Source organism: Sodiomyces alcalophilus (assembly GCF_042370955.1).
Source record: "Sodiomyces alcalophilus JCM 7366 unplaced genomic scaffold ACRALscaffold_4, whole genome shotgun sequence".
Taxonomy (NCBI): Eukaryota; Fungi; Ascomycota; class Sordariomycetes; order Glomerellales; family Plectosphaerellaceae; genus Sodiomyces; species Sodiomyces alcalophilus.
In genome coordinates this window covers 215546-243269 of record NW_027263535.1, presented here as the reverse complement: position 1 = coordinate 243269, position 27724 = coordinate 215546, and the positions used below count along the sequence as shown (strand labels likewise).

At 58.0% G+C, this 27724-nt stretch overlaps 7 protein-coding genes across 7 annotated transcripts; 3 read left to right on the top strand and 4 right to left on the bottom strand.

Moving 5' to 3' along the window:
* Positions 1-321: 321 nt before the first annotated feature.
* Positions 322-4324, bottom strand: ACRALDRAFT_2052937 (uncharacterized protein). The gene has a single exon (XM_071021658.1). It carries the CDS (start codon positions 3953-3955, stop codon positions 506-508), a length of 3450 nt encoding a protein of 1149 aa, XP_070874365.1. The 5' UTR covers positions 3956-4324; the 3' UTR covers positions 322-505.
* Positions 4325-6851: 2527 nt separating this feature from the next.
* ACRALDRAFT_1033541 (uncharacterized protein) lies at positions 6852-8763 on the top strand (the record flags this gene model as incomplete). Its single annotated transcript, XM_071014951.1, has 4 exons — positions 6852-7266; positions 7338-7389; positions 7465-7676; positions 7730-8763. 4 exons carry the CDS (start codon positions 6852-6854, stop codon positions 8761-8763), a joined length of 1713 nt encoding a protein of 570 aa, XP_070874364.1.
* Positions 8764-9260: 497 nt separating this feature from the next.
* On the bottom strand, positions 9261-10962 carry ACRALDRAFT_1064510 (uncharacterized protein; the record flags this gene model as incomplete). Its single annotated transcript, XM_071016984.1, has 2 exons — positions 9261-9860; positions 9925-10962. The coding sequence occupies 2 exons, from the start codon at positions 10960-10962 to the stop codon at positions 9261-9263; spliced, it is 1638 nt and encodes a 545-aa protein (XP_070874363.1).
* Positions 10963-14834: 3872 nt separating this feature from the next.
* Positions 14835-15617, bottom strand: ACRALDRAFT_211408 (uncharacterized protein; the record flags this gene model as incomplete). Its single annotated transcript, XM_071023662.1, has 6 exons — positions 14835-15006; positions 15035-15172; positions 15226-15286; positions 15319-15342; positions 15383-15481; positions 15509-15617. The coding sequence occupies 6 exons, from the start codon at positions 15615-15617 to the stop codon at positions 14835-14837; spliced, it is 603 nt and encodes a 200-aa protein (XP_070874362.1).
* Positions 15618-15689: 72 nt separating this feature from the next.
* ACRALDRAFT_1082391 (uncharacterized protein) lies at positions 15690-19976 on the top strand (the record flags this gene model as incomplete). Its single annotated transcript, XM_071019305.1, has 1 exon — positions 15690-19976. The coding sequence occupies one exon, from the start codon at positions 15690-15692 to the stop codon at positions 19629-19631; it is 3942 nt and encodes a 1313-aa protein (XP_070874361.1). The 3' UTR covers positions 19632-19976.
* Positions 19358-21221, bottom strand: ACRALDRAFT_1094230 (uncharacterized protein; the record flags this gene model as incomplete). Its single annotated transcript, XM_071019708.1, has 9 exons — positions 19358-19886; positions 19991-20056; positions 20125-20207; positions 20246-20329; positions 20378-20456; positions 20529-20661; positions 20715-20752; positions 20794-21155; positions 21190-21221. The coding sequence occupies 9 exons, from the start codon at positions 21219-21221 to the stop codon at positions 19723-19725; spliced, it is 1041 nt and encodes a 346-aa protein (XP_070874360.1). The 3' UTR covers positions 19358-19722.
* A 605-nt stretch (positions 21222-21826) lies between these two features.
* ACRALDRAFT_1076983 (uncharacterized protein) lies at positions 21827-27416 on the top strand. Its single transcript, XM_071018570.1, has 2 exons — positions 21827-24698; positions 24757-27416. The coding sequence occupies exons 1-2, from the start codon at positions 21964-21966 to the stop codon at positions 26747-26749; spliced, it is 4728 nt and encodes a 1575-aa protein (XP_070874359.1). The 5' UTR covers positions 21827-21963; the 3' UTR covers positions 26750-27416.
* The last annotated feature ends 308 nt before the right edge of the window (positions 27417-27724 follow it).

The following is a 27724-nucleotide window of genomic DNA, read 5'->3' as shown; positions in this document are numbered from 1 at the left end:
GGGAAGACGGTGTATACTCTCGATTCTCTCGAGATAGAAGACAGTGAGGCCGAGACTTGCAGAGGTGGATGCGATTGTGGTTCAGGTTGTAGTAGTACAACCGGCAGATACAATACATCTAGCCAGGTCATGTACATAGGTACTCCTCTCCTCATGTGGAATTCGAGACCAAATGCCGCACTTACATAAGCAGGCCAGATACTTCTACAAAGGCGGATAACGAACCAACTCCGTCGGAGAATGCACGCCAAGGACCAGGCCGTCATCGTGTACGTTGCAACTAAGAGCAAGACAAGACAGGATAGACTTATCCCACTACGTGCTTAGATCACTGGCTGTTTATTCAAGGCAAAAGAGTAAAAAGGCGGGTATCATCCGAGTCCACCATCTACGTAATCCGGACCGGGACAGACCAGAGACCGAGAAATAGGAACCGCAAGACTCCCCTCCTCCCGTACTGCGCTATTCATGACCCCCGATCTAAAACACTCCCAAAACACCCCCCTCACCCTGTAGTCGCCGTCGCCGTCTCCGTCGCCTTGGCCTTCGCCTTCTTCGCCGCCCGCGCCTCGTCCCGCGCCCGGGCCAACTCCTCCTCCGCCCGCATCGCCTCCTCCCTCCGCGCCTCCACATCCTCCCTCCTCACCAACCGCCGCAGCGCATCCGACGCCTTGATCATATTGTCGATACTGATAGCGTGGTTCGTCATCTGGTGCCCAATGTACGTGTACACCGCCGCCGGCGTCGGGCACTGCCTCAGCAACGCCGCCTCGTTGAGCTTCAGCAGCGCCAGCGCCACCTGGAACAGGAACGTGCTCCCCTCGTCCGCGCACAGCACCACGTCCCACACCCGGAACAGCGCCTCGCCCCCGAGACAGTCCGTAAACACCGACAGGAACCACTGGAACGTCAGCGCCTCCAGGTCCACCGACAGCGCCTCCAGGTGCGCCGACAGCCGCGGGAGCACCTCGGCCACGTACCGCCGCAGCACCTGCTGGTCCGCCCGCGACGCCCGCAGGCTGTGGTCGTAGTACCCCGCCGGCAGCATCTTCTCCACCATGCTCGCCAGCACCCAGAACGCGTCCTCCGCCGTCGGCATCACCAGCAGCAGGTTGGCCGCGATCATGTTCATCCCCTGGCAGTACCCCACCTCGGCGTTGCGCCGCGCGTACGCCAGCAGCACCTCGTTCAGCTTGCTCACCCCGGGGCCCTCGCGGAAGAAGATGTTGTCCGTCAGCGTGCGGTGGATGTCCATCTGGATCTGCGACACCACCGCCGGGTCTTCGTCGCCCCGTCCCGCCTGCGCCACCAGGTCCTGGTATAACCCCGGTACCCGGAGTGACGTCGCCCCCGAGCACTCGGACCAGACCTTGGCCCGGTACGCTACAGGGATGCCCCCCAGCACCAGGCTGCGCAGCTCGCTCCTCTTGGCTCGCCCGACTTTGCCCTTGACCCCTAACCCGGTGATGCCGATGAGCTCGCCGTCGGCCATGATGGCTTCCGGTAGGATCACCGATGGTCGCTCGTAGCGCGCCTCGGCCGCCGCCAGTGCCGCCGCCGCAGCAGCTTCGCCGTCGCGTTTCCGCTCCGCTCGTACTTTGCGCAGAAAATCGTTCCACCGAATCGTCCGCTCCCGTTGCAGCGAGTCGTGCAGCTCGTTCATGTGTTGGAGGAGTAGCCTGACGGGCTCGGCATCCTCTCGGTTGGACGATGTCGTCGTCGTCGTCGTGGTCGTCGTGGAGAGCGCAGAGGATACATCCGCCGCCACCGTCGCCGGCTCTTCCTCGTCCGGCCGGGGAGCGTCGAAATCGGCTACCGGTGTGGTGGTGGTGCTCGCGGTCGTGCTGGCAATGGGAACAAAGCCCCGTTCGTCCGTCGTAATCAGACCAGGTGATCGGGACCCTTCGACGGCGCCCGCTGCCTTGTAACTATCCATCGCATCGCTACTTTCGAGCACTTCGAGCGACGGACCGCTGAGAGCCGGAGTATGCGAAAGCAGCTCCGTCGGGAACGTGGAAAGCTTAAGGTAATCCTGCCACCGCCGAGGCCTCCCCTCTTCGGGCCGCTCTTCGGCCGCTGAGGAAGAACTGTCGGGCCGGCCCTCGCTAGCAGGGCCGGCATCTGCTTCTTCGACCAGGGGCGGCGAGATGCCGGATGGCCCGTTGCTGAGCATCTCCCTGCGGCTATTCTTCTTTGCGTGACGGATGACATGCGCCACCCCGCGCTGCCGCTTCTTCCGTCGTTGATCGTAGATGAAGCCGAAGCGGTCGGTGAGGTACTCGCTGCGTCGGTACGAGTTGTCGTAGACGTGGCTCAGCGTGGGCGGCTGGGACTCGGGTGGCAAGATGGCATCCATCTCGACCGGTCCGCAGCTCTCCTGCCGCCCCAAACTCGACAGGCTGGGCGGGCTGCTCGCCATGGTCTCCCACGTCTGCGATCGTGCCGGCGCAGCGACCGGGGTAGGCGTGCCCGCGCCGCGGCGCAGGGCCATGAGCGCCTTGGGCCCTCCCTGGACAGAGGCGGCGCGACCCGAGTGCGTCGTCCGGACGCTAGCCGACGAAGACGCGCGCATCGTCTCGGGCCTGGCCTGGGCCTGCCCCTGATGCTGTGCCGCGCTCACCGACCGGCCGCGACCTCCATCTGCTTCTCGCGTGGCGATGGCGCCCCCGGCAACGAGCCGCATGAGCCCGGCGGTCATGGACGACGACGAAGACTTTTGATCCTCCGCGACTCGCGATTGAACGCTCGAGGTCCGACTCTGACGACTCGCAACCGATTGGCTATCATCAGGCGGGTCAAAAAGATCGTCTTGGAGGCCAGGGCGACGCTCGGTATGAGACCCGGCGCGGGCCGCTGTGGCCGAACGCCGAACGCCGCGGCCGCCGTTGGCGCTACTTGTCGAACTGCCTTTCTTGGTCGTGCTTCCTCCCCATAAAAAGTCCTTCCAACCTCGAAATGTTCCCTTTGTCGTATTGTTTCCCGTATTGCTTTTGGTATTATTATTATTATTACTATCATTATTATTATTCGAGTCTTGGCCGAGAGAGGGTGGTTTGCTCGCACGGATGGTAGAGTCGAGGCCGGTCGCGGCAAAGGCATCATAGGTATCCTGCATGGCGTCGATCATGAGGTCGGACAATCCGGCCTCGGCGCCGGCGTTGGCGGAACGGCTAGCACGAGCCTCGGACTCGATGGCGCGCAGCCTCGTCTCGAGCTCGAGGTTGGTCAGGCCGCATTGCAGAATGATCTTGCGCAGCGCACGCTCGCGCCCGTCGGCCTTGCGCCGCAGCATGGCGATCTGTGCATCGCGATGGGCAAGGTCGGCGCTGACCAGGCGCACGAGCTCGACGTCACCATGGCGGGCGATGAGCCGTCGTATGTGTTCGTCATCGGCCATGTGCAGGGCACCGGGTAGCTTGTGGGTCGAAACGGGGGCGTCCTCGAAGAGGGCAGTGCGCGCTGCTATTTGTTGCTCGAAAGGCGAAACGGACGGCGAGGAAGACCGCGACAGGGATGGTGATGGTGACGGTGACGGTGACGGTGACGGCGCGATACTCGGAAGAACATTTTCGGTCCTGGCGGCCGCAGAGAGGTTCCCTTTGCTCAGAGTCAGAGTAAGGTCGTCGGTGGAGTCGGCCCTGCGCTCGAGGGCGACGTCGTCGGCAACAGTATCAGGGAGGTTTTCGGATGATAAAACGGACTGGATCGGTTTCGGAGACTCGGGGGAGAAGGAAGGGAAGCTCGTCAAAGACTTGTCGGAAGTAGCTATGGAGCTGGCTGAGCTAGAGACGTGAGACGGTAGTCTCCTGGGGCGAGCCCGCACGGTAGTAGAGCGGGAACGACTCCTACTGTCGCTCCGTGTCCTCCTCCTCACCGTGAGGGAGGCAGAAGTCTGCTCCGAGACGGACCGCTCAAGGCGGAGGCGCCTTTCGGGTGATGGATCCATGGTGCTCATAGCTTCGATCCCATCAGCCGAAGGGATAGGCGAAGGGATAGGTGGCGAGCGGCGGCGGCAACAAGCGTCATGATGGAATCAGGCGAGACGTTGCGGCCGCAGCACGTGCCTATCAGAGGCGAGCAGCCAAATCAAGCGGCGAGGCAGGGTCGTCTAGATTGGTGAAAAGATGGTGAAGCCTCGCAGGATGAGATGGACAATGGGACGTCTGGGGCCGCTGCGTTTTGCCTCTTCGACTTGGGAATAAACGAGCGGTATAAAAGGAATAGACGGTAGATGATAGAGCATAGAATGGTAGGGGGTAGACGAATAGACGGTTGTGTTTGGTAGAAAGCGGTCCGATGGTAAAATGTAGGTAGTTGGATGACGATGCGAAGGGAGAGGGAAAAGGTGGGAGTAGGTAGGAAAGTGGGAGCTGCAGGTGGATGATGTGTCAGGCGTGACAGCCGCGTATCGGGGTTGTACGTCCGACATTGGCACGTGCTCTCACGTTTCAGTACATGGATATACGACATTAAGTCATACTTTTAAATAACCATAGTATGCGTATATGCGGTTTTATGGATATAAAGGTGAAAGGAGGTGCGGAAGCTGTGCTGGTATAAACAATTACATAATCTTGTCTTTCCTCCAGCTTAGCCAATAGGAGCTTATCTCGTATATCACGTGCATGTGTTAGCTTTCTCGCTAATTTAAACAGGACAAATAAACACTTCCGAGAGCGGATTCTGCATCTTGTTCTCGACAGAAAAGTTTGTTCCCAACGTAGGTTTGTACCTCTGATGGGATGCCTCTTTGAGTTCATTATCGATCCTCAGGAAAGTTCAAAGATGGCGCTTCCTATGAAAAAAGCGTGCCGTGGCTGTCTTTGGAAGTCCGAGGACCACTCCATTCACACACTCTCTTCGACGCCAGAATTTACTCCCTCAGGCCGAGCTCCTGTAGTGTACTTCGTATGAATATATCTACAGCCGTCTCCCCGACAGCCAGCGCAGTATTACCCGTACTCGCCGCGATGTTCTCAGGAGGAATGGACATATCCGCAACCTTGAGCTTCTACGTAGACGCGTAGACGCTAAGATTGGGGTCCACGGGCCACGGCACCTCCCTCGGCGAGCGGCGTCGTCTTCAAGTCCAGCGGATCGGCCACATTAGGACCTTCGACATGGATATGGCCTCGGGAATAGGGGCAGACTGTGAAAGTCGATGCCACTCTGAACCGGGCCAATGGACAGACCAGTCGGGTCGCCCGGGAAGCGCGTCCAATTATTATCAGTAGCTCCGCATACTCGCTCGCTCCCGTGTCATGCTGCGCTCAGTTCGCTGTCAATTCACCTGCCGAGATTCTTATTATCGACAACGGCTTGCTAAGCTGGTTCTTATAATCACGACCCCATGCAGCCTGGCGGGGCCTTGGTCTTGAGGCTCCCAGGTAGTTTTCGAAAACCCCACCCATGCTGGTAATGCCGGGAAGACCGGGAAGGGTGCAGCTGTGGGGGTGGCGAGCTGAGAAAGGAAGCGGTTGCTGGTAGTGCCACGATTGTTGATAAACCCCTGGGAAAGCGAGATAGAGTCGGAACCGAAGGAATCTGCCAGGCGGATCCAGTAGGAATATCTAGATACAACTTGTCCGAGTCATTCTTCTATTGCTATGGTCTTGTCTTGCTATTATAAACGCTGTGTCTGGATATTTCCAATAAGGCGATGGATTGATTGACTGCTGGATTGTTTGTCGGGCGTGCAATCGTCGGCACCTTGAACACAGCCTGGTATCAAGCAACGCAGTAGTATTCAATAGTACAACAGCATTCCGATTCTTGAGCATACTAATTATCTTGCCAAGTTAGATTTCGTACGATACCGTAATAGGTTCTCGTACTAGAAATACAGGGACCCAGAATATCTAATCTCAATATCGTGACTATTCTGGTCTGTTTAATCCCGGCCCTGTCCGGTAGATGTTTTTTTGGGTCAGGAGTCGTGATCTCGGAACTGGTACGTACCTTGTCCGGTCCCACTCGGCATTCCTGGTCGGGCTCTACGCGAAGCAAGTTTCCAATTTGGGCGAGGTAAAGAAGAAACAAATTGACAATTCAAAAGCTTAGACGGGCATTCATTTTTTATTCCGTTCTCCAATAGTAGTACTGTCATTTTATGTGGGTAATCTCTTAAGAAGAGCAAACGCTCAGCCTCGATGTCCAAGATACGCATAAATGGTACTAAGTAATTACGGTACGGTACGTAGGTACGTAGCGTTCGCCCAGCTTATGACGTCAGAAGAAGCCTTCCAAATGCCGCCATGACTCCGTAGAATCCACTTGGAATCGCTCTAAGCCTTTCTAGACCAGGGAAGTACCTGGACACTTGTACATTATTTCCTATTATTCCCGTTATAGCGTCATTGGTCTCCACAGTCCGGACGGGCCCGTGAGACCTTATCCAAATCCGGACTTGGCCAACCAATCGAATACTACAGACACGGAATGAAATACCGTCGATCTATCCCTTCCGGATCCGAAATGCTACAGGAGAAAAAAACTGTCGGGGGTTGTCCTTATGCCCGAGTATTGCCGGCTGCTGTCGTTGACGGGAACTCATCCATCATAATGATATAAAGCCATGCCTTACCCCTTAAATGTTCTTACTACGATTGCATCCATCTCTCATCCATCCCATCTCTCATTCCTCAGCCGTCTCAACTCTCCAGAATCATCACATCAGATCAAATCCAACGACTGGCTTCCCATATCAATTGCAACTACTTTCTTTCTGACCTGTCCGCTCTTCAACCAACATGGCTGATCTAGCCCTGCCGGTTCCCGGCCCTCGTAGCCACGAGGAAGCCGACCCAGGCCTCAACACCGAGTTCAGCCCCATCACAACCAACAGTAATAAGATGAAGCGCGGCCGCAGCCGCAGCTCCGTATCAAGTCGTCGAAGCCGCCGCGACCCGGACCTCGACCTCTCCCTCCCCTACCGTACCCTGACCGAGGATGCCAACCTCGCCGAATACACCACCGAGACTCCCGCGGGCGTCATCCCCGGTCCCCCCTTGTCCCCCACCGCCACAGAACCCGATGCGCCCCGCTACAAGCTCGTGACCTTCCAGCCCGGCGACCCGGACAACCCGCGTAACTGGAGCGTCTGGTACCGCTGGTACTGCACCATGGTCGTGGCCGTCACGTGCTTTGTCGTTGCTTTCTGCTCCAGCGTCATTACCCCGGGCATATCCGGCGTGGCCGACGAGTTTGGCATCAGCACCGTCGCGGCTCTGTTGAGCGTTAGCGTCTTTGTTATTGGCTTTGGCGTCGGTACGTCCATCTCTTCTTATTCGCCATTCGTTGACTCGTCTCCCCAGTGTACTGACAAAGAAACGCGACAGGACCCATGGCATTCGCTCCCTTGTCGGAGATCTATGGTCGGCGAGTCATATAGTGAGTTGGAGTCCTCCCCCCTGCCCCCTACCCCCCCTTATACTCGAGACAGCAGCACTAACACTACCGTCCTAGCGGCTCGACCCTTTTCCTGGCCGTCGTCTTCATCATTCCCTGCGCCCTGGCCAAAAACCTCGGCACTCTCCTCGTCTGCCGTGCCATTGATGGCATCGCATTTTCCGCTCCCATGACTCTCGTGGGCGGCACTCTCGCCGATCTCTGGAAGAACGAAGAGCGCGGCGTCCCCATGGCTGCCTTTTCAGCCGCCCCTTTTATCGGTCCAGCAAGTACGTGATCATGACCCTCCACCTCGTCACATTTCACTAACGAGTCATTCTAGTCGGTCCCCTTGTAGGAGGCTACCTCTTCGAAGCCAAAGGCTGGCGTTGGACCTACTGGATCCAGCTCATCCTAGCCGGCGCAACCTGGATCGTCATTACCTTCACCGTCCCCGAGACCTACGCCCCGACCATCCTCGCCAGACGCGCCCGTCGCCTGCGCAAAGAGACGGGCGATACCACCCACGCCACCGAAACCGACCTCGACCTCCGGCCCCTCAGCTCCCGTCTCGCCATCTTCCTGGTCCGCCCGTTCCAGCTCCTCTTCCGCGAGCTCATCGTCCTGCTCATCAGCCTCTACATGTCCGTCCTCTACGGCCTCCTCTACATGTTCTTCATCGCCTACCCCATCGTCTACGAACAGGGTAAAGGCTGGTCCGCCGGCAAAACGGGCCTCATGTTCCTTCCCCTCTCCGTCGGCGTGATCCTCAGCGCCGTCTGCTCCCCGCTCGTGAACAAACACTACCTCACTCTCGTGGCCAAGCACGGCGGCAACCCGCCGGCCGAGGCCCGTCTCATCCCCATGATGCTGAGCTGCTGGCTCATCCCCATCGGCCTCTTCATCTTCGCCTGGACCTCGTACCCGCACGTCCACTGGGCGGGGCCCATGATGGGCGGCTTCCCCGTCGGTTTCGGCTTCATCTTCCTCTACAACTCGGCCAACAACTACCTCGTCGACTCGTACCAGCACCAGGCCGCCTCGGCCCTGGCCGCCAAGACCTTCATCCGCTCCTTCTGGGGCGCCGGTGTCGTCCTCTTCACCCGCCAGATGTACAACCGCCTCGGCTACCAGTGGGCTTCGTCCCTGCTCGCCTTCCTTGCCTTGGCTTGCTGCGCCATCCCCTTCCTGTTCTGGACGTACGGCGCCAGAATCCGCGCGATGAGCAAGTACGCCTACTCTGGTGATGATGAAGACTCGTCGCCCTCGTCTGATCTAGAGAAGGCGAGGACCCATACCTCTCGGACCGGTCCTTTGCGGGATGAAGACTTGGATGACGATTTGAGGAGAGCACGGAGCTACGTTAGCAACCCATAAACGTGACGGTCGAGTTGTGTAGACAATTCTAGAGCTTGAGATCAAAATATGGTCAGCGAAGCTATGGATAGCGAGAAGATAGAAGCGAAGCGCATAGAGTACATGATTTAGAGCACATAATATAATACTTTTGAATATAAATCCATTCAAACAAGCAACTCACCGTCACAAGACTCGCAGCACAGGCACAAGGTTCACGGCAAAGATGATACGAAAAGATGCACTTGTCATACACTTGAAAACCAATGCTCTCCCTATTCATTACAGTACCCTTTTCCTCATGATAGCGTCAATGCAAACCAGGGGCAACCATAACGCCCCAAGACCGTAGAACCAGAACCACATGAATCGACAAAACAATCCCCAAAACGCCGCCAGCCTCCAGGTCCCTTGCTTCGTAGCTCCCGTCTTTTTGCATCTCCCTTTGCACCTGTTTGAATGACAATGTGCCCGTATTCCCTCGTCCCTTGAACCGTTTTGTACACCCTGTCACGCCGCTAGGCAAAACTGTCCTCCGCTCCCCATCGACTGCTGTCATCCGTGTCCTTGGAAGCGGCAGCAACTCTAGCAGGAGCTTCATTTTCAACAACACTGCAATCGGCACCCGGAAGCAGGCCCTCGGCCACCAAAGCCTCCATAGTAGCGTCCTTCTCCAGCACAGCCTTCCGATTCACAGGCAACCCGTCCAGCACCCTCAACCGCCGGCAGGACCCGATGAAGACCACATGGTACAGCCGCCTCCGCAACCTCGTCGCCTCGTCCACTCGTCGCGCGAACAGCGAGTCCCTCTCGGCATCCGCCTCGGGCAGTGTAAACGGGTCCCCGCATCCCGTGCCGGTCCCGTCCGCGTCAACTACCACCACCGCCGCCTGCGGGGGTGGGTAGAACCCCAGAGTGATGGGGTTATCACGCAAGTCCAACCGCGTGAGGTGCGGGAACTCGGTCAGCACGGCCGACACCCTTGTCGAATCGGCGAGTCGGTTACCCGCCAACAGCAGCTTCTTGAGGCGCGGGATGAACCGCAGCGGGCCGACATCCGCAATAGCATTGAAGTTCAGGTTGAGGGACCGCAGGTTCGGCATCAACTGACCCATCTCCTCCGGGCAACGTCTGCAGACCGCAGTTGGCCAGCTCGAGCAGCTGCAGGTTGAGAAAGTCGACGCGCGGCTCAAATGCCCCGATGTAGTTGCCCGACAGGAAGAGTTTGCGGACCTCGTAGGCTGCCGACAGGAACGAGAGGTCGAGGCGGTCGTCCCCGCGTTGTTCGCGTAGCGAGAGGCTGTCGAGTCGTTTAGCGCGGGCGAACCCCGTGATCCTGCTGATGCGGTTCCTATCGGCATGCAGCAGACGGAGGGAAGGCAGATGCGCGAGGTCGAGGTACGTCACATCGTTGTCGCTAATGTCGAGATATCGGAGGGAGGGCAGGACAGCGACCGCATCGAGGTCCGTCAATCGGTTTCGTCGGAGCTTCAACGTCTCCAACGACCCAAGCTGGTCCAGGTTTCGCATGTGCCGAATGTTGTTACCACACAGGTCTAGTTCAACGAGCCGGCAGAGGTTCGTCCCCTCCAGATCGACCTCTTCGATGAGGTTGCCCCGAGCACGCAAGGTCAACAGACCGTCATGGAAATGGAGGCCATCCAGCGACGCCAGACGGTTGTTGTCAGCGCGGACGCTCCGCAGGTGGACCAGGTTGTTCAGCGCCGCGAGGCTATGCAGCTCGTTGTTCGACACGTCAACGTACTGCAGATTCAGCAAATGATCCCACGACGTCAGCTCGCTCAGCATGTTGTGTGTGGCCTTGAGCTGCCGCACCGTCGAGGGCACACCGTCGAGATGGGCGAGGGAATTGTTGGATGCGTCGAGGGTCACCAGCCGCTTGCAGAATTCGTCCAGCATGTGCAGGCTGGCCAGCCGTTTGTCGCTGACGTCGAGCTCCATAAAGTCCTCCCAGTTCGGCTCGAAACCTTCGACCTCGGTCAGCTTGTCGACGAGCTCCCGCACGGCCATGGACATGACCCGCTTCGACCCATCCCCCGTGACGAGGTGTCGGTCCTTGACGATGTAGCTGACCTCCAGCCCGAACGACTGGTCCTGATGGTTGTTCATCGTGAACTCGGATAGCGGGCTGAGGGACAGGTTCCCGACATGGCGGCCGATGACGGTGCTGGCCTCGGGCCCGATGCCCGGCGTGGACATGATGATGCTGAGGCCGGCATGCCGCTTGTCCGGCGCATGGCTGACGACGCTGGTGTCGCCCACGATGCTCACCTGCTTGTTCTCGGCATCCGCTTCTTCCTTTTCAGCGTCGGGGTATTCCTCATCCCGCTCCTCGATGCGCGACACGGGCCGAGGGAAGAAAGCTTGTCCACAAACGGAGACGCGCCTCGATGCGGTTCGCTTTGGCTGAGATGGTTTCTTCCGTGGCGACAACTTGCTCAGGCTGGCATATTTGACGTCCTTGGTCTTTGATCCCAAGCGGTGCTCCCTAGCCAGCGCGAGAAAACTGCCCTCATCGTCCTCGAGGCTGTCGATATCGTCACTAGACATGTCGCGGATGATCGAGGCGATGGGGGAAGAGAAGGAGATGGTGATATGTCTCCTGGAGGGGGTTATGCGGTCCTCCAATCGCATTTCCTGTTCAGCCTGGTCGTGGTTACCGTCCGGACTGTTGGCTTTGGACTCGAGCTTGGACAATTCTTCGCGGGCCTGCGAGTGGATGTCCTCCGGGAGCGCTTCGTTCGGCGACAGCGTCACGTATCCTTTACTCTTCTGGCTCTGCGGCGTCTGATACCATCCCGGTGGGCTGCCCCCCCGGTCCTCCCCCGCCTGCTCATCAGTGCCGTTCACCTGTCGCTGGCCAGATGTAAGGCGTAGATTTTGCATTTCCTTGGTCAGATCAACCGACAAGTCGGGAATGCTGGCAAAGGGATCGTCTTCGGTGTCCGACGAAGGGGGGGCGGGTTTCGGTCCAGCAACTCTACCACTGCCCTTCCTCTTGATCCAAATGTTGTTTTGCCTGTCCAAGTACATGCTTCCGACTTGGTCGGGGATAAGGTGCGACACGCTCTGTGGCGCAATGGTCCTTCGCGACTCGGATCCACGGGACGAGCCGGTCGGCACTGTACCGAACGTCGATCCGGTCGAGTAGGTGGGGTTTTCACTCTCGGGCTGCATCCCAGCATTCCGCTCGGCCGCCGGACCAAGACTGATTCGGACATTGGGCGGGTCGCTGACAACGACATCGTCCAGGTCGTCGATGTTATCCGGGTAGGGCGACCCGTACGGACTCTCTTCCAGCATTCGCTCCACCTCATGCGCGGCGCGGATGGCTTCCTGCGCCTCCCCCATGGACCGTAGAGAAGAGGCGATGACGTCCCCCATGTCGCTGACTTCCTGGTATTTTTGCAAGTGCTTCAGGATCTCGGGGTCCTCCTGACGAGCCGGCAGTCTGGTCACGGCGGGTTTTCCCTCGCGGCTCGGCGGCCTGGAAAAAGGTTCGTTTGTCGACTCGTACGAATCGTCCTGGAAGCCCGTGCTGGGTCCGCCGCCGTTTTCGCCTTCCGACTCCTCGACACTGGCAAGGACGCTGGGAGGTTTGGCCCCATTCCGGATCATGGCCATGATGGCGCCGGCTTGGTCCACAAAATCCTGCGTCTTAATAGATGGCTTGCGATCCGTCTCGGTCCACGGGACCCTGTCGTCGTCAACACCGATACCCAACGGCGAGGATCGACTGGGTGATGGCGGTGTCATGTCTTCCGCCGACGTCACTTCGAAGCCGGGATGTCGGTCTCTCTGGAGCGATGACCTCTGGCTCGGGGTGGGTGTCCTGGGACGGACAACATTCTGGAGGGGGTGATGATAGTGGCCAGGAGGCGCAAGATGTCGGACGCCAGCAGGACGAGGGTCCTTGCGGCCTTTGACCAGGATGGACTGCATATGCCGGTGGGTGTCCTGGACCGACTGAACGGTAGGTCGTTGCTGGTCGTGACCAAAGGCGACATCGGATCGGTGGAGGGTTCTTCTGCGCTTGGGAGTCGGATCTTTCGATGGGGACGTTCTAGGTCTTTTGGGTTCGCTATTCGGCGTTCCCAGGGCCGCCCGTCCGGATCTGATATCGATGTGAGGCACAGCGTTGGACTTTCCTGGCACCATAGATTCGGTCGCGTTATGTCGTGATCCCGCCACTGCGTTCACGTCTTGGCGCTTCTTCTGCACCATCATTATTCGCTCCTCCTCTTGATGCGACATCCCTCGGAACCGGTCGCTGACGCCTGAGCCAGGAGATGGGGATCCATCCGCTTCAACATTGTCGTCGTATGAGTCAAACTCAAGCCGGCTATCATCTCCAAACTGTGGTAATGACGCCTCTTCACTAAACTGATAGCCTTCCAAATCGCCCTTGCCGAACTGGCTGACCGATGCCGTGCTCGAAACGATGCGCTGTCTGTTCCCGTTCGACGTGGATTCCCCGGCCATGTCTTCGCCCCCGAATGACTGAGATGCATCCGATGATCGCTCTTCAAACTGGCTTATGCGACGGAGGAGGGTTTGGTTGGTAAAGGTGTCGTAGGGGCCGAAGAGCTTGAGGGGGCTCCCCCCACTCGACTCGGCACGGGCCGGTTGTTTTTCAGGGCTCGGAAACGGTGCCCGGGGCTCGAGGGGGCTGGCGGTCGAGAATCGGTAGCTACCCTGACCCAAGTCATTGCTTCTGATGGTCGGGAATTGCTTCGGCGTGCTTGCCTGAAGGGATTCCTCGGGAAGCATCTCTGAGGTGTCTCCCACGGGACTCAGCAAACGATGCCTGAACGAGCCCTCCGCCGAAAGGGCCGCCGCGTCGTACATTCACAAAGTCTCCGAGTGGTGCCAGATATGCTGCTGACGACTCGTTGCCCGATGCTTCGCCATGACCGTCATCGGGATGCGCATCGCTGTCATCAGGCTCGCCGTCGAAGTGGGAACGAAGGAGGATCTGGTCGTCCCGTAGCTTTTCGAGGCGTTCCTTGAGTTCTTCGGCGGGTATTGGGGCGAAGCCAACTTGGCCGTCGCCCCCTTGGCGGCATGTGAGTATGATGGGACTAAAGTCTTCGTTCCTGATGTAGCTCTGTCCACTAGTCTTCCTCGAGTGGTCTTCCGGGGGGGCGAGGCCTGTTACGGAGGTGGCCGCTGTCGGCGCACTCTCGGCACTCTCCCTGGCCGTGGGTTCCTGACCCTGGCTGTCTCGATGTGCAGTGTCGGTAGCACCACTCAGCATACTCTGGTCGAAAGACTCATCCCTCATCCTGTAGGAGATTCCACGGAGCTTACGGGGACTGGGGGCTGGGACTACCCTCCCTCGCCTGTGCCAGAGCTCCGTCGTCGCCGTCGATGTCACCGTCATCCTCCAGCTTGGGTGTCCCGAACTCGTGGTGTTGGTGTTGGTGGTGGTGATGGTAGATCGGGGGACTGGAAGGTAGTGTGGTGTCCCGTCGTGGCAGAGGACTGTCGGGAGATTCGTCTCGGGGTGGGGGAGGCGGCTTGAAAATATCCTCCAAGCCAGCGGCAGCCGAGGAAAAGAGGTCGCGTTGTTCGCCATACGGCACCTCCCCGTACACTAGGCGTCGCTTCCACTCGGGGGTGTGGCCATGTCTGTTGGTCGCTGCGGGGCCGGGGGATTTGTGTTGGACAGTGTTGTGAATCACCGAGCCAGCAGTGGATGTTGAGTATCTGCGGCTTGTATTGCGACCGTCGCCCGTAAATCTAACGCCTGGCGATGATGGGGTATACTTTCGAATTGACGAGGTTATGTTGCGTTCGCTCGAGCTCCGTTCGTTGAGCGCATGGGCACTGCTATTGTTATAGTCGAGAGTGTCGTGGTGTATCCGATGTTTTACCTTGCCAATCGGCAAAGGAATCTTACTCCCGCCGCTTCTGTTAACTGGTTGCATATTCTCATCGCTATTGAGGGTCGGAAGTTGAGTAGGGGGAGACGGATCGGATCCGGCATGGGAGGGCCAGTCCTCGGAGAGAGAATCGAGCCAGGCGTGCGACATGGCGAGAGATTGGTAGGTGAAAAGGTAGCCAAGGAATCAGACTATCGACAGTCCATGGAGCAGCGTTGGCTCACGGCCGGCGACTAGAAGAGGACGTGGGAGCGAAGGATGTTGGGTTCTCTGGCTGATGGAGCGGAGGGTCGCGTTGGGACTCGTTTGGGCGTCGTCTGGATGGGGATTGGAGATTGAATGTATGAACAAAAAATGCCTTGACAGAATATAGGGTAAAGGAGAACTGAAAAGCTGAGGCCTGCTTGATGGTTAGTATCGACAATGCCTCTAGAATGATGTCGAGCGCATCGTTGGTTATGATGGCGATGGAACGCGATGGATTTTCGTTGTTGCCGTCAGCGATACAAATTGTACCTACGTACCTGTCGCGTATAGAAAGGCAGGTGGGAACTCGAAGGCTCTTTCCGAATTTGACATAAACACAGATGGTTGCCTTGTCAACGGGCGGGGCGGGTAACAAGATAAGATATCAGTTACTCGCCACATGTGGCGGCACTAACCTAGCCACACTGCTTACTGATGTAATGATACACTCATTAAACACGATGTCACGTGTAGACGCGGGGGCACACGTAGCGGACGCGGAATTTCGCGTCTCCAGGTGAACACCCTGACAAAGGCCCAAGCCTCCAGCCCCAAGCCCCAAGCCGCAGTTTCATTGTCCCTGTCAACTCAACACCTCAATTCCATTCCACCACGTCGGCTTTCGCCCAAGCCAGATCGGCGCTTTACGACGATCCCGTATTTTCGACGTCTCTTTGTCCGGCTCCCATGAGCACTCAATTCGTATTCCTGCTCCACCGTCATTTGTCACCGCCCGCTATCTACTCCGGCCGATGAACGACCCTCCGAGATCAAACTGAAGAAGCTCGATTTGCAATGCCCACGGCCCGCTATAAGGACTTGCTCCAAGTTGGGGACGAACCTTTATACTGCGAAGCTGACCCCAGCGAAGTGCTATGGGAGGGTTCCGACGATGAGCAGTACCCGAGCCAGGCCCATCGCAAATGGGCGTACGAGAAGGCCGCCGTCCGCTTCCTCGAGGGGGCACCGCTACGACTCTTTTCTTCCACCCTGCAAGGCCCCTTTAATCAAGGCTCTGGCTGGGTCAGTCCGTGGCGCTCTAAGAAAGGGTCGTCGGCATCCCAATCCCGCACCACGTCCGGCATCCGCACACCCGGACTCCTTCACAACGCTGGCGCGTCCCAGCCATCAGCTAAAAGACCAGCTTTCGCCTCACCTTTTATTGACGACTCCTTCGCCGAGAACCACGAGACGAAGACCCGACCCGACTCGGCCTGTCATCTCCCTAGCCCCGAGAGTCTCGATCGCCCCGCTGATGTGCCGTCGCATCACCAATACCTCGATGAGGATGAGCTAGCAATGGTGGAAACTTGGAGGAGTACCGTCGAAATCGAGCAACCCAAGAAGGAAAAAATCCGGGCACCTGCAAAAAAATCTACGAAAACGTCACGCAAAAGACCAGCCGAAACCTCTTCATGGCTCAAGCGCCCTCGTGGAAAGCGCTTGCGGGGCGAGGAAAGCGCCGATGACGAGGATATCGCCTCCATGCTTGTGCAGAATCACACCAGCAGCCCCAGCACGCGGAAGCTTGTCAGCAGCCAGTTATGGGACGATTCCTCTGGAGAGGACGAGCTGAATGTCGGCATGGAGACCAGTTTTCGGAGTCCGGAGCCCAGCCACAGCCAGTCGTCCGACCGGAAGATCCCCACGCGCTGCGGGCCACTCGGGTCTCCTCACGGAATACTCAAGGGGGAGGATCTCTCGGATGACGAGCTCTCATGGCCGAGCGGCTCCGCTGAGAAGCCACGGACCTGGCGCGCGGCATCAGCCCGATCGCAAATATCGCACCGCCAACGGACGTCGTCTGTCCCCAAAAGCAGTCCGAGCAGACGGTTCCTCCGCAACGCCAACCATTCATCCCCCACCAAGCACCGACCCAAGAAGGCCAGAGCGAGACTACAAGAGGACAACTCGGAATTGGAGACGCAGCAAGATCACGGCTTCGTCTCCCGAGCTAGACGGAAGAAGAACAGGACCGTCTCACCCGGACGCGAAGTGGCCTCGTCTTTACCCCAGCCGCCCTTGTCACCTCGACTGCCCATCAAACGCGAGACTCTGGCCGACGCCCGAATCGACAATGCCACGACTGGCGACATCACAAGTAGTGTTGACATTGAAGCTATCGAGGACGAAATCTCCGATTTTACGTCGTTGGGCACCCGGAATGAAGAAGCAGTGGAGGATTCGTCCATAGCACGACATAATACGAGCAATCTCCAGAGAGTCCATTCAGATTTGCCGGCCGAGACAAGCTGCGAGACTACCAATAACTGGTCCACTGCTGGTGAGGCCACTGTCTCTTCCTACGATAAACAAGAACAGACAGCTGAGAATACTTTCGCCACATCATCCCCTCCCCGGCCATCCATCCAACGAGGATCATCCGACCAAGTCAAACTTCAGCCACCAGCATCTCTTTCAAACACCACTTCTTCCAACGACCCAGCCATTGACGATGGCGCAGAAGAGGAGAACCTGGGACCTTCCCAACTCGACAGCCAACCTATTAAAGCCATCGACGTGGTTCCCTGCTCGCAAACTGCGTTTAATCCGAGCACGCTCGCCGAATGCATGAATGCCGATATAGTTGATGGCGGCGGTGGAACTGACAAGCCTCCATGTCCATTGCCATTTGACGAAACGGCCAAGCCGGTGGATGATAACAAACAAAGTCCGGACTGTCCGCTTGAGAAATCGCCCTTGCGGGAAGAAATACTCCAACCGCCACCGGACCTCACGACAAACAAGTTGCCTGAAGCACGTTTGTCAAGCGGAATGGCAATTGTCGAAGATGAGCCAAACCACGAAAATCCCGCTTCGGGAAGAGTTGAGGAAATTAAAAAGACTCCCGACGTGGTCGCCACGGACGAAACCGAAGACGCAGCCCCGTCTCCGGCCGGCCTGGCCCCCGTCACCGAAGAGGGAACAGTAGAGGAAGTCGTCACGAACCAGGCCGAAACCGCGACCTCGTGCTCGCCTGACGTGCCTTTGGAAACTAAAGAGAAGGCGCCCAATGTGGTCACTATGGATGAGACCAACACATCAACTTCTCTACTACCTGATGTGACTCGAGTGACTGAGGAGAGGACAGCAGAGGCGATTATGACGGACGAGACCGAAACCTCAACCAGTTGCACGGCTCCGATACTCTCCGACGCGCAAGTAGGACAAAACCACCGCGAGACAACCCCGCTCCAGCACGCGGCAGCCGAGGTCACACCACTCGGAAGCCAAGTCGAACCACCTGAAGATCTGTCCGTTGCCATACCCGTCTCGCAGCAGAGCCCGTGGAGAGACACGCAGGTCGTCCACCACGACGTCATGCCGCATGTGCAAGCGTCCCATGGTGGCATGGAATACGAGAATGGCCCAGCTGCGACCGACGCCCCGGGCGACGATAGTATGGTGGCTTTATCCCAGCAAACGCCCTGGAAGGAATCGCAAGGTCCGGCCGTGCTCGCACCAAGCAACAAGTTGTCGGATATGCTCCGCATTGACACACCCATTCACCACGGCCGCGACCTCATGGATGTGGACGAAGGACAGGGCACCCGGTCAATACTGCCCGAAATTCAGGCGCCCGGACTGCTCGGTAACCATGACTCCGTGGTGGCGCCGTCGCAGCAGACTCCCTGGCAAGACGAGCCATCGCAACTGAACTTGCGGCAGGAAATCGACTTTTTGTCCAGCCAAGAGAGTTTAGTCGATGGTGCAACGCAGCAGGAGTCGCAGAGTCCCTGGTCTGGGAGTTTCGGGAGTATGCGCCTCGTCGCTCATCACGCCCTCCGAATGGCCGGCATCGGTGTCAATTCGCCATTCAATTCGCCATCTCGACGTACCACAGCCGAGGACACGCAGGCGGAAACACCTACAGCATCGACAAGGGAGAATGACCACGAGCACCACATGGCCGGCAAGTCAGCAGCAGCAGGCCTAAGACCTGATCAAGTACCGGGCACACAACATACACCGACTCACGCGCCAGCCAGGGATCGGGCAACTCCCACGATCACTCTCAAGGCTTTCAGGGACTTCCTATCGCCTTCCCCCGGGCCGTCTCGTCATCCGACGGGCGAATCGCGAACCACGCTCATCCATCCTGGCAAGAAACGCGGCATCTTGACCGACTTTTCGTCGAGCCCGAGATACTCCGAGCGTCCCAGGAAAAGAGTCTCCTGGGGCCCCCTTCCCTGTGAGACGGATGAGGACAAAGATGATAGCCCCACGCAGCCGATCACGCCCATGCCGTGTCGCAGCAGGACAGCATCGCCGCCGCCGGACCAAGCGCTTGCGGACCTACCGGACAACCGGGTGGGTGCATTCCACGGGCACTTTAATGCCGTCAAGCTCCAGGTCAAGGGTCACAGGCATCGCATCTTGCCGTCGTCGCGTGGGCCGGAAAGCCCAGCGCCAACCGCCATGGCGGATGCCTTTTTGGCGGTCGACGAAATGTCCAAAAGAATACACGCGGACAAGGAGGCCCGCCGCCTGGAGGATGGCGAGCCGGTGAACTCGGCCACTGTTTCTACGAACGCGGAAAAGAAGGTCGGGAATGGAGTGGAAGAATGGGCAGAGTCGGGCGGTGAGATGGAGGAGCCGGATGCCGTTGATGCCGTTCTCCGGGACCTGGATGAGTACATTGAGCTCATCACAGTCGAGGCCGATGTTGCGCGTGCCAAGTCGGAGAGGACGACGGGAAGCACAAGGAGGAAGGATAAGTCGTTTAGTCTGGTCTAGACGGCGTGCGTGGGTTGCTCGAGGGACAGGATAGGCTGGTGCGCAGGGTACTCGGGTAGGAGACCCATCGTGTCTTGACCACGTTTTATCATCACGAGACCAGGACAAAGGACGGCCATTGTCGAGGTATCTTCTTGAGAGTCTGTTTTTTGCTAGCGAGGAGTTGGACAGGTATTGGCTTTGGTCCATGGTAACTGATGGGTATGGATGGAGGGGGACATAAGTCATGAGGTGTACGATTCTTTGCTTGGACCTCTTGTTGCATAGTCAGGGCATCAGGGCACCGTACGAGCTAAATGAAACTAATAATCGTCGTTAAATTGACATCTTAGTCCTTCATGGGTGGAAATTGCCATGACGGAAAAGCAAGCTCAGCGAGGTTTGGCTTCCAGTCCCCTTTATTCTCTTCCATCTTCCCTTGCCGACTCGGATATTTATTTTCTCCAAGCAGTCCGAAGTTAAAGAATAGGGACAAAAATAGAAAGGGGTTCACAATTCACAGGCCAAGACCAGGCACATGACCTATTCTCGCTGTCTGTTTGGACGTCCCCAAGACGCTCGAGCCGACTTTTGGGGCTCAGGATCGACACTACGACAAATTGATTTACAGTGACGTATCAAAAGGATGCGAGATGAGCGTTGTTTCAGTTGACCCGTCGGGGAGCATCAAATGCCATGGTCGCTCCTCGTGGCTATAGCTTACGGTGGCGAGTGGATGACGGGTAGCGCGCATCATGTCTTCCTACCCGTTGTCCCGGCCTCGGTTTTGATAGGTGAGGCGGGCCATGATCATGGATACAATGTAGATGGGATGGGCATCATTATCTGTCAGGAACTGGGACAAATCTGGGTCATATACGTTATATTAGCTTATTTAGTACGTTCGAATGGAATGACGGGAGAATGATGCGGCAACAGCCGTCCAGGGGAGCGAGCGAGCGGGCCAGAGGCCATGATCCCGAGATGTTGAATTCAGATGGGCGATGAGATAGGAATCATAGGATGTCTGAATAGCGACAGATAGGATATGCTGGCAGACGTGGAGGGCGTGTCCTTTGGTGTCCTAAAATAGACCGCGTCCACTGTTCCCCGGATCCCAATTACAATGCATTCTTGAAGGGCTGAATGGGATTGGATAGGCAGACCCGAGTTGAAATGCCACCTTTGAAGCAAAACCACGTTGTGGCATGATTGGTGAAGATTGAGTCTTGACCCTTGATACGGGGGCCAGCCCCAGGTCCAGCTCCGTGGTCCGTGGTCGGGCTGGAGTCTTGCTCCGTAGGTACTTCGCACCCCCGGACCGTGACCTCTGGGAGTATCCGCACGAGGAACGTGATCCGATGGCTTGGGATAGCGTGGTATAAAGTGGACAGCCGACACGAGCCGATAAGGACATTCAATACGTTGTGATGTACGAAGATACGTTGTAGAGTACCTAGGTACAACGTACTTATCCTTACCCCAAGGTGTCGCGGGCCGACGCGGGAGACCGGCCGGTTTGAGGCCTCCCCGGGGTAGCTGATACTACAGCGTACCTATGACCTTACTTGGAACGCACAATGTTTCCCGGGTAAATGATCTTGCGACCATCTGGGAGGAACGCTTCGTGGTAAAGACGAGTTTAGGCGGTAGCGAATAGATGGAATATGTGACCTTATTCGAGATATCCGTCAGTGTAATTAATTATGCGTATGATTCTATCACGGACACCAATTTTGTACTGGCTCGGCACTAGTTCGTACCGGGTACATGACTTTGAATCGCTACGCCCTACGACCGTGCGTACTTGGGCACGTGGGAACCTGGATGGTCCGTAGCGACTAAAGGGAGGTCACACAATTCTTGTATCTCGATACGAGATTGGACATTGATAAGGGAAGGAGAACGGCCCCACTTGTACTCCAACCTCACCCTACCGTTTCCTCCAATTCAATGGCATCATCGCACTTTGTACCGAGACAAGACCCACTTTCCCCTCTTTTCTGGGTCCTTCTTTCCCCCCTATCTACACTGTATCAAATGATAACAGAGCGGAGTCGGATAATTCCATAGATATTGCACTGGCCGGTGCATCTTGACAAATCGGCTGCCACCCCGCCCCTTTACAAACATACACCCCCCACTAAATCCACCCACAAACAAAGGTAAAATTACCTTAATACTGTGATTTATCCTCACAGCCTTAGGCATTTCTCCATCTTCCTCCACATTCATCCTTCCGACGCTACTCCATCCTTTGCCGCCGCACCAACCACCACCATCACCACACACCCCCCATTGTCCCTATCGACGGCCGCCGCGTTCCTTTTCTACCGTCTCCGTCCCTATACGTATGCCCAATGTCCTCCTCATGTCCACCTCGCATCGCGACCTCGAAAATGCCGCACGTGCTACGACGATGAGACCTACGATCACGCCCCATACCAATGCCGATGTCGATGCTGATGTCGCCGCCACCGACACCACCATCTCCACGTCCACATCTGCATCCACGTTGACAACCGAACCTGTCAGTAATGGAGAGCATGGGCTCGCTGGTGATGGTCATGGTGGCCCACCACCTCCCGCTGCCGCTTCGGTCGGCGGCGAAATGGATAACGACACTGCTCGCCCCGGTCTTGGTCCTGACCCTTGTACCTCCCATGACCTCAAATCCTCCACCATTGTCTTTTCTTCTTCTTCTCCCTCATCTTCTTCTCCGACTTCTTCTCCCTCTCCTAACCCTGAACCTGGTCTTCCCTCTGGCCCTGGCTCTTCGCCTGCCATCCAACAAATCGACCACGACTCTACCACCCAATCACTGCCACCCGGGAAGCCACATCAGCCATCGCATCCACTATCACAGTCCCCTGCCCATCATCTCGCTTCCTCTCCCGTTGCTCCACCCACTGCGGCCCAACAAGCTGGGCCGGACGCAGTCACCGACGCGCCTAACAGCGGTACCGGTACGACCACCACCACCACCACCGCCGCGGCCGCCGCCACAAATGCCACAAATGCCACTGCCGTTCCCCATCAGAATAAGAAGACCCGTGGCCCTGCTGTCCTTGCCAGGCATTCCGGCCCGTCACTGCTAACCCAGGCCTTGGCGAGTGCTCGTGGCATCCCTTCTACATCAACATCATCTTCATCGTCCTCCCACTCGGATCGTTCGCGGCCCAAACCTACTCCGAGTCCATCCTCCGACACCGCTGCCAACACCACTGCCGACACCAACAAGCAGCCCTCGCCCTCGATCAACCACGGCGATACCAACAGCAGTAATAACGATAACAAGAACATCCACAACGGCAACCCCCCCAAGCTTCATGCTGTGTACCGCGAAAAGGGCGACCGCGTTTCAGTGACACCTCGGACCGGCCTGACCATCAGTTCTGTGACCCCCGCCACCACGACCTCCTCCACAACGACCGCTCCCATGGCAGCCATCCTCTCACCGGCGGCCCATGTTGGCCCGCCATCGTTATCCTACGATGTGACACATCTCAACGACATCACCGGCATGTTCGCCGACCGCCTCGCCTACAGCCGGGACTCGCAGCACAGGGGAGCCTCGACTAGCCGAGTCGAGAAGGAAACCAAGGTCAAGGACGTGGTGGATTTGCCACGTCGACACGCCGGCGGCGCCCCGCACACGACCGGCACAACCACGCCGGCAACACGTCATGCCGCCCACCCTGCCAACCATTCCGAATGGAAGGACCTCCTTTCAGAGCTGCAAGCCGTCTGCGCCTCCAGGAGACCTGATCAACGCCTGCAGAAAGGTCCCGAGAAAATGTGGTCCATTGGGTCCGGCCACCCCGACGACGGGGAGGAGGACGGCCAGGTGGAGAAGGCCGTGACGGAAGCCATGATGGGCGCCGAACCGAATGCTCGGAGCCGCAAGACGAGTCACAGCCTCCGCTTCTTCCGAGAAGGCCTCCCCAAGGTACCCAAGGAAGAGAAAGAGAGGGGTCGTAAGAAGACCCATCGCAAGGCCGTCCCCAGCGACGTCCAAGCGGTAGTGCGTGGCAGCGAAGCGCCGTCACCGCCCCCACAAGGCTTGGAGCTGTCCCTGCGTGACTCGGGCAAGATGGCGACCGCCTTGCCTTCGCCTCGTCTCGGCCCACAAGACGAGCCGGAAAGGGGCAGACTGCAGAGGGCCAAGTCTTTCCCGGTCGACTTGTCCGAGACTGCCGTTGACGAGTCCCAGCCACGGCGGGATTATTTCGGTTTGAGAAGAACGCACGGCCAGTTGTTCGACGAGAGCACCGATCTGTTCTCTCGAGAGCGAGCCGACGAAAAAGACTTGACCCCTTCCACCGCGCGAGCTGAATTCGAGGCCACTTCTGCGTCTCGTTTCGCCGAAAATCGCCGGGACTCTGGCGACAGTACCGAAGTCGGAGACAGCCACGAAGAAGAGGGCGACGAGTCGGGCGAGGAGAAGATCTCATCCGCCGTCTTCGTACCCCACCAAGGTCCGGACGAATCGCGAGACGACGATAGCGACGTGGCGCCCGACCAAAGACTGCCAACTGCCACGCGGAACGGCGACTTCCATCCGTGGTTGGTCAAGGCCGACGAGCCGGAGCCAGAGCCCGAAGATGAGGCGGCAGAAGAAGCGTCCCACCACGGTAAGGAGGAGGAGGAGGCAGCGGCAGCGGAGAAGGCTACGGCGGCAGTGGCAGCGGCGGCAGAGGCGCAAGATGCGGAGCCATCGAGGCCGAATCGGGCGCCCGAGGTTGCACAGGCTGGTCTTGGCGAGGCGAAGCGAGACAAGCTAGATAAGCACTACTACGCCAGCGACGAGAAGCCGGAGGCCAGGGCCAGGGCGGCGCAGGCGGCAGGGAAGCGGGAGGGGGAGGTTGAGTTGCAAGACCAGAGGCCTGTGCATGACCAGCACGTAGGAATCAAAGAGGAGCCTCTAGAGGCAATAGAACTCATTCCCTATCGTCACCAGGTGGGCGGTCACACCACTCTCTGGCGCTTCTCGCGGCGAGCCGTCTGTAAGCAGCTCAACAATAGGGAGAATGAGTTTTACGAAAAGGTCGAGCGGCATCACCGTGACCTGCTGACGTTTTTACCAAGGTGGGTTTTTTTTTTTTTTTCCTTTTGGCAATGTCTTGGACTAACGAATGGACTTTAGATATATCGGCGTGCTCAACGTTACATTTTCAAAGGAAATCAGACGCAAGTCGGTCGCCAACAAGCCTCACGAGGCTGCCTCGTCGGAACGTCGACAGCATGGCGAACACGACGCGACCCAGGCGCCGAATACCGCCCAACCACCAAAGGAGGGTCTCTCGGACGACGCCGTCCAAAGTGCCAACATATCGCCCAGGATCGTCAGCCGTTCTCTCGCATCCGGGCAGATTCCCATCCCGACAGTCACCTTTGACGACAACAAGCATATCCTCCCCCGGTATCTGCTTCAACCGACGCCGGCGCCTGCGTTGCCCGGTCGGAGTCGCAGCACTTCGGCAGCGGCCGTACCGAACGGGGCGAGCAAACCCATCAATGTGCGGACCGAACGGCCCAAGACGGAGGGACGGCATGCGAACAGCTGGGGCGCCACGACCATCAACAAGCGGCTTCGCAATGAGGTGTTCAACGATGCATTCCTGAAGCAGCCGATCCCCGTGCGCAAGCACCGGCGGCCCCATCAACGTCCCATCCCTCTCCGCATTAACCAGGCGGGGCGGTCCATGTCGGATTCGGTCGCGCCGGCGCGTCTCCATGAGTCGCACGAAAAGACTCAGCCGACGACGCGGGAGACGGGCGCCGATAAGCCACCCGCTCACCAGAACGCCGACGAGTCTGAAGCCTCGAAGCCCGCGAGGTGTGATAGCGACGAGGACAGCCCGCAGGACGTGACCGGGACGAGTGCGCCCGAAGCAGACACGCTCGCCGAGCAGATGAACTTGGATCAGAAGAAGAAGAAGCGACGGTACTCGGGCAGCGCCCTGCGGAGAAAGCCGCGTGATGTGACGGACTCGAGGGGTCATCTGAAGTATTGGGAGCAGGCGGACGATGCACGCATGGAGGGCGACGATGACCACGAGACGACGAGACGCCCGCTTCCGGTTTGCGAGAAGGAGGCCGAGCCACAGACGGCGGCGCAAAGCAACGGTGTCGAGCGCAGCCAACCGACGGACGACATTGCACCTCCCAGCACACAGGAAGTGGCGACGGCGGAAGCGGCACCGGTAGATGACGCGGCACCCATAGACGGGGTACCACCCATGCCCGAGTTTGAAAAGATCCCACGGCCGGTCAACCCCAAGGAAGCACAGATCCAAGGCCGCAAGGACTGTCGGGCCGAACTCTTCTTGCTGCTGGAGGACCTGACGGCGGGGATGAAGCGGCCGTGCATCATGGACCTCAAGATGGGCACGCGGCAGTACGGGGTGGACGCGACACCCAAGAAGCGCAAGTCACAGCAGGGCAAGTGCGCGCGGACGACGTCGCGGCAGCTCGGGGTGCGGGTGTGCGGGCTCCAGGTGTGGGACGTGCCGACGCAGACGTACATCTTCAAGGACAAGTACTACGGGCGGAGCCTCAAGGCGGGGCGCGAGTTCCAGGGGGCGCTGACGCGGTTCCTGTACGACGGGGTGGACCCGGGCAGCATCCTGCGGCACATCCCGACGATCCTGGCCAAGCTGGACCAGCTCGAGTCGATTGTGCGGGGGCTGGACGGGTACCGGTTTTACGCGGCGAGCCTGCTCATGTTCTACGACGGGGACGCGTCGCGCGAGGCGGGCGAGTACGACACGGCGGTGGAGGACTCGACGACGGACTTTGCGACGGACACGGAGGAGGCGGCGGCGGCGGCGGCGGCGCTCAAGGAGAGGCGGCGGCGGAGGAACAAGCGCGAGATTGACTTCAAGATTGCCGACTTTGCCAACAGCCTGACCAAGGGCGACCTGGCCGAGGGGAAGCCGTGCCCGCCGCAGCACCCGAACCAGCCCGACGGGGGGTTCATCCGGGGGTTGCGGTCGCTCCGGCGGTACTTTCTCCGGATCCAGAGGGACGTTCGAGCGGACATGGGGTTGGTGGGGGCCCGGGGCCAGAATGGGGCGGATTCAGAATGGTTTTTGCTTGAAGAGGACGAGGAAGAGGAGGGGTTTGTGAGTGAGTAGGTGTTTTTGTTTTTGTTTTTTCCTTTCTTTTTTCCTCTCCCTACGACTTCCCTCTCAACGTCGGGAAAAGAGGCATGGACAGGAGTCATGCCGTGATGAAAGATGACGTGCAAACGTCGCGACGAGGATGGACGACATACAAGGAGAAAAGAAAAGGGGCCACAGAAAAGGCTGGCGGAAAACATCAAACAGGAATTTCAATGAAACTGTTAGACCAGGGATAAGGGCCAGCAACTGGCAAGGATACGATACCGACAGATTGACCACGGTAATTCATGGAGGGACCCTGTTGGGAAAAGGACGAGGCGTTTGGTTGCTTTGCTTTACTGTTTATTCTCTTTCTCGACGGTCTTGGGACAAGGGAACAAGGGATCAGACTGGAAGGGTCCCAACCACTGTGTCACTTTTCTTTCTCTTTCTGTCCTCTTCGTTATGGTTCTTGGTGGACATACCCCGAGGCGGACGTGGACCAGGATCACTCGATTTGTTCATGGGACGGCGTTGCATCGTGTAGTTTCGTTATTATTATGACTAGGAAGCAGCCAGGTGCTGCCGAATGCTACTCTGTTCTTCTTATTACTATCTGTAGGTGATGTTGCCTTTGTCTGGCGTCTGCGGTGTTGGTCGCCCAGCAAAAGGGTTCTATGCATTGAGATAAGACAGGGACAGGTAATGACTTGGAGGCGGCGATGTGTCTACCTGATGGTAGATTTCCCCCGAGTCCAGCCATTTTCCCGATTTGACTGATAGATGTTAGCATCCCTCAAAGTTAATGATATTGTGTGCCTCGAGGTTTCGACTTACTGGTGGTCTGGTGGCTCTGTCTCTAGTGGAAGGACAGTACTCGCGGTTGGCGGGACGGTTTGGATGAGGGTCTTTTCTCCTGCATGACGAGGTCCGGTTGACCTCAGGCTGTGCCGATTCTTTGCGTTAATAGGCAAGTTACTCGACTGGTAAAGGAGTTTGGTAATAGCA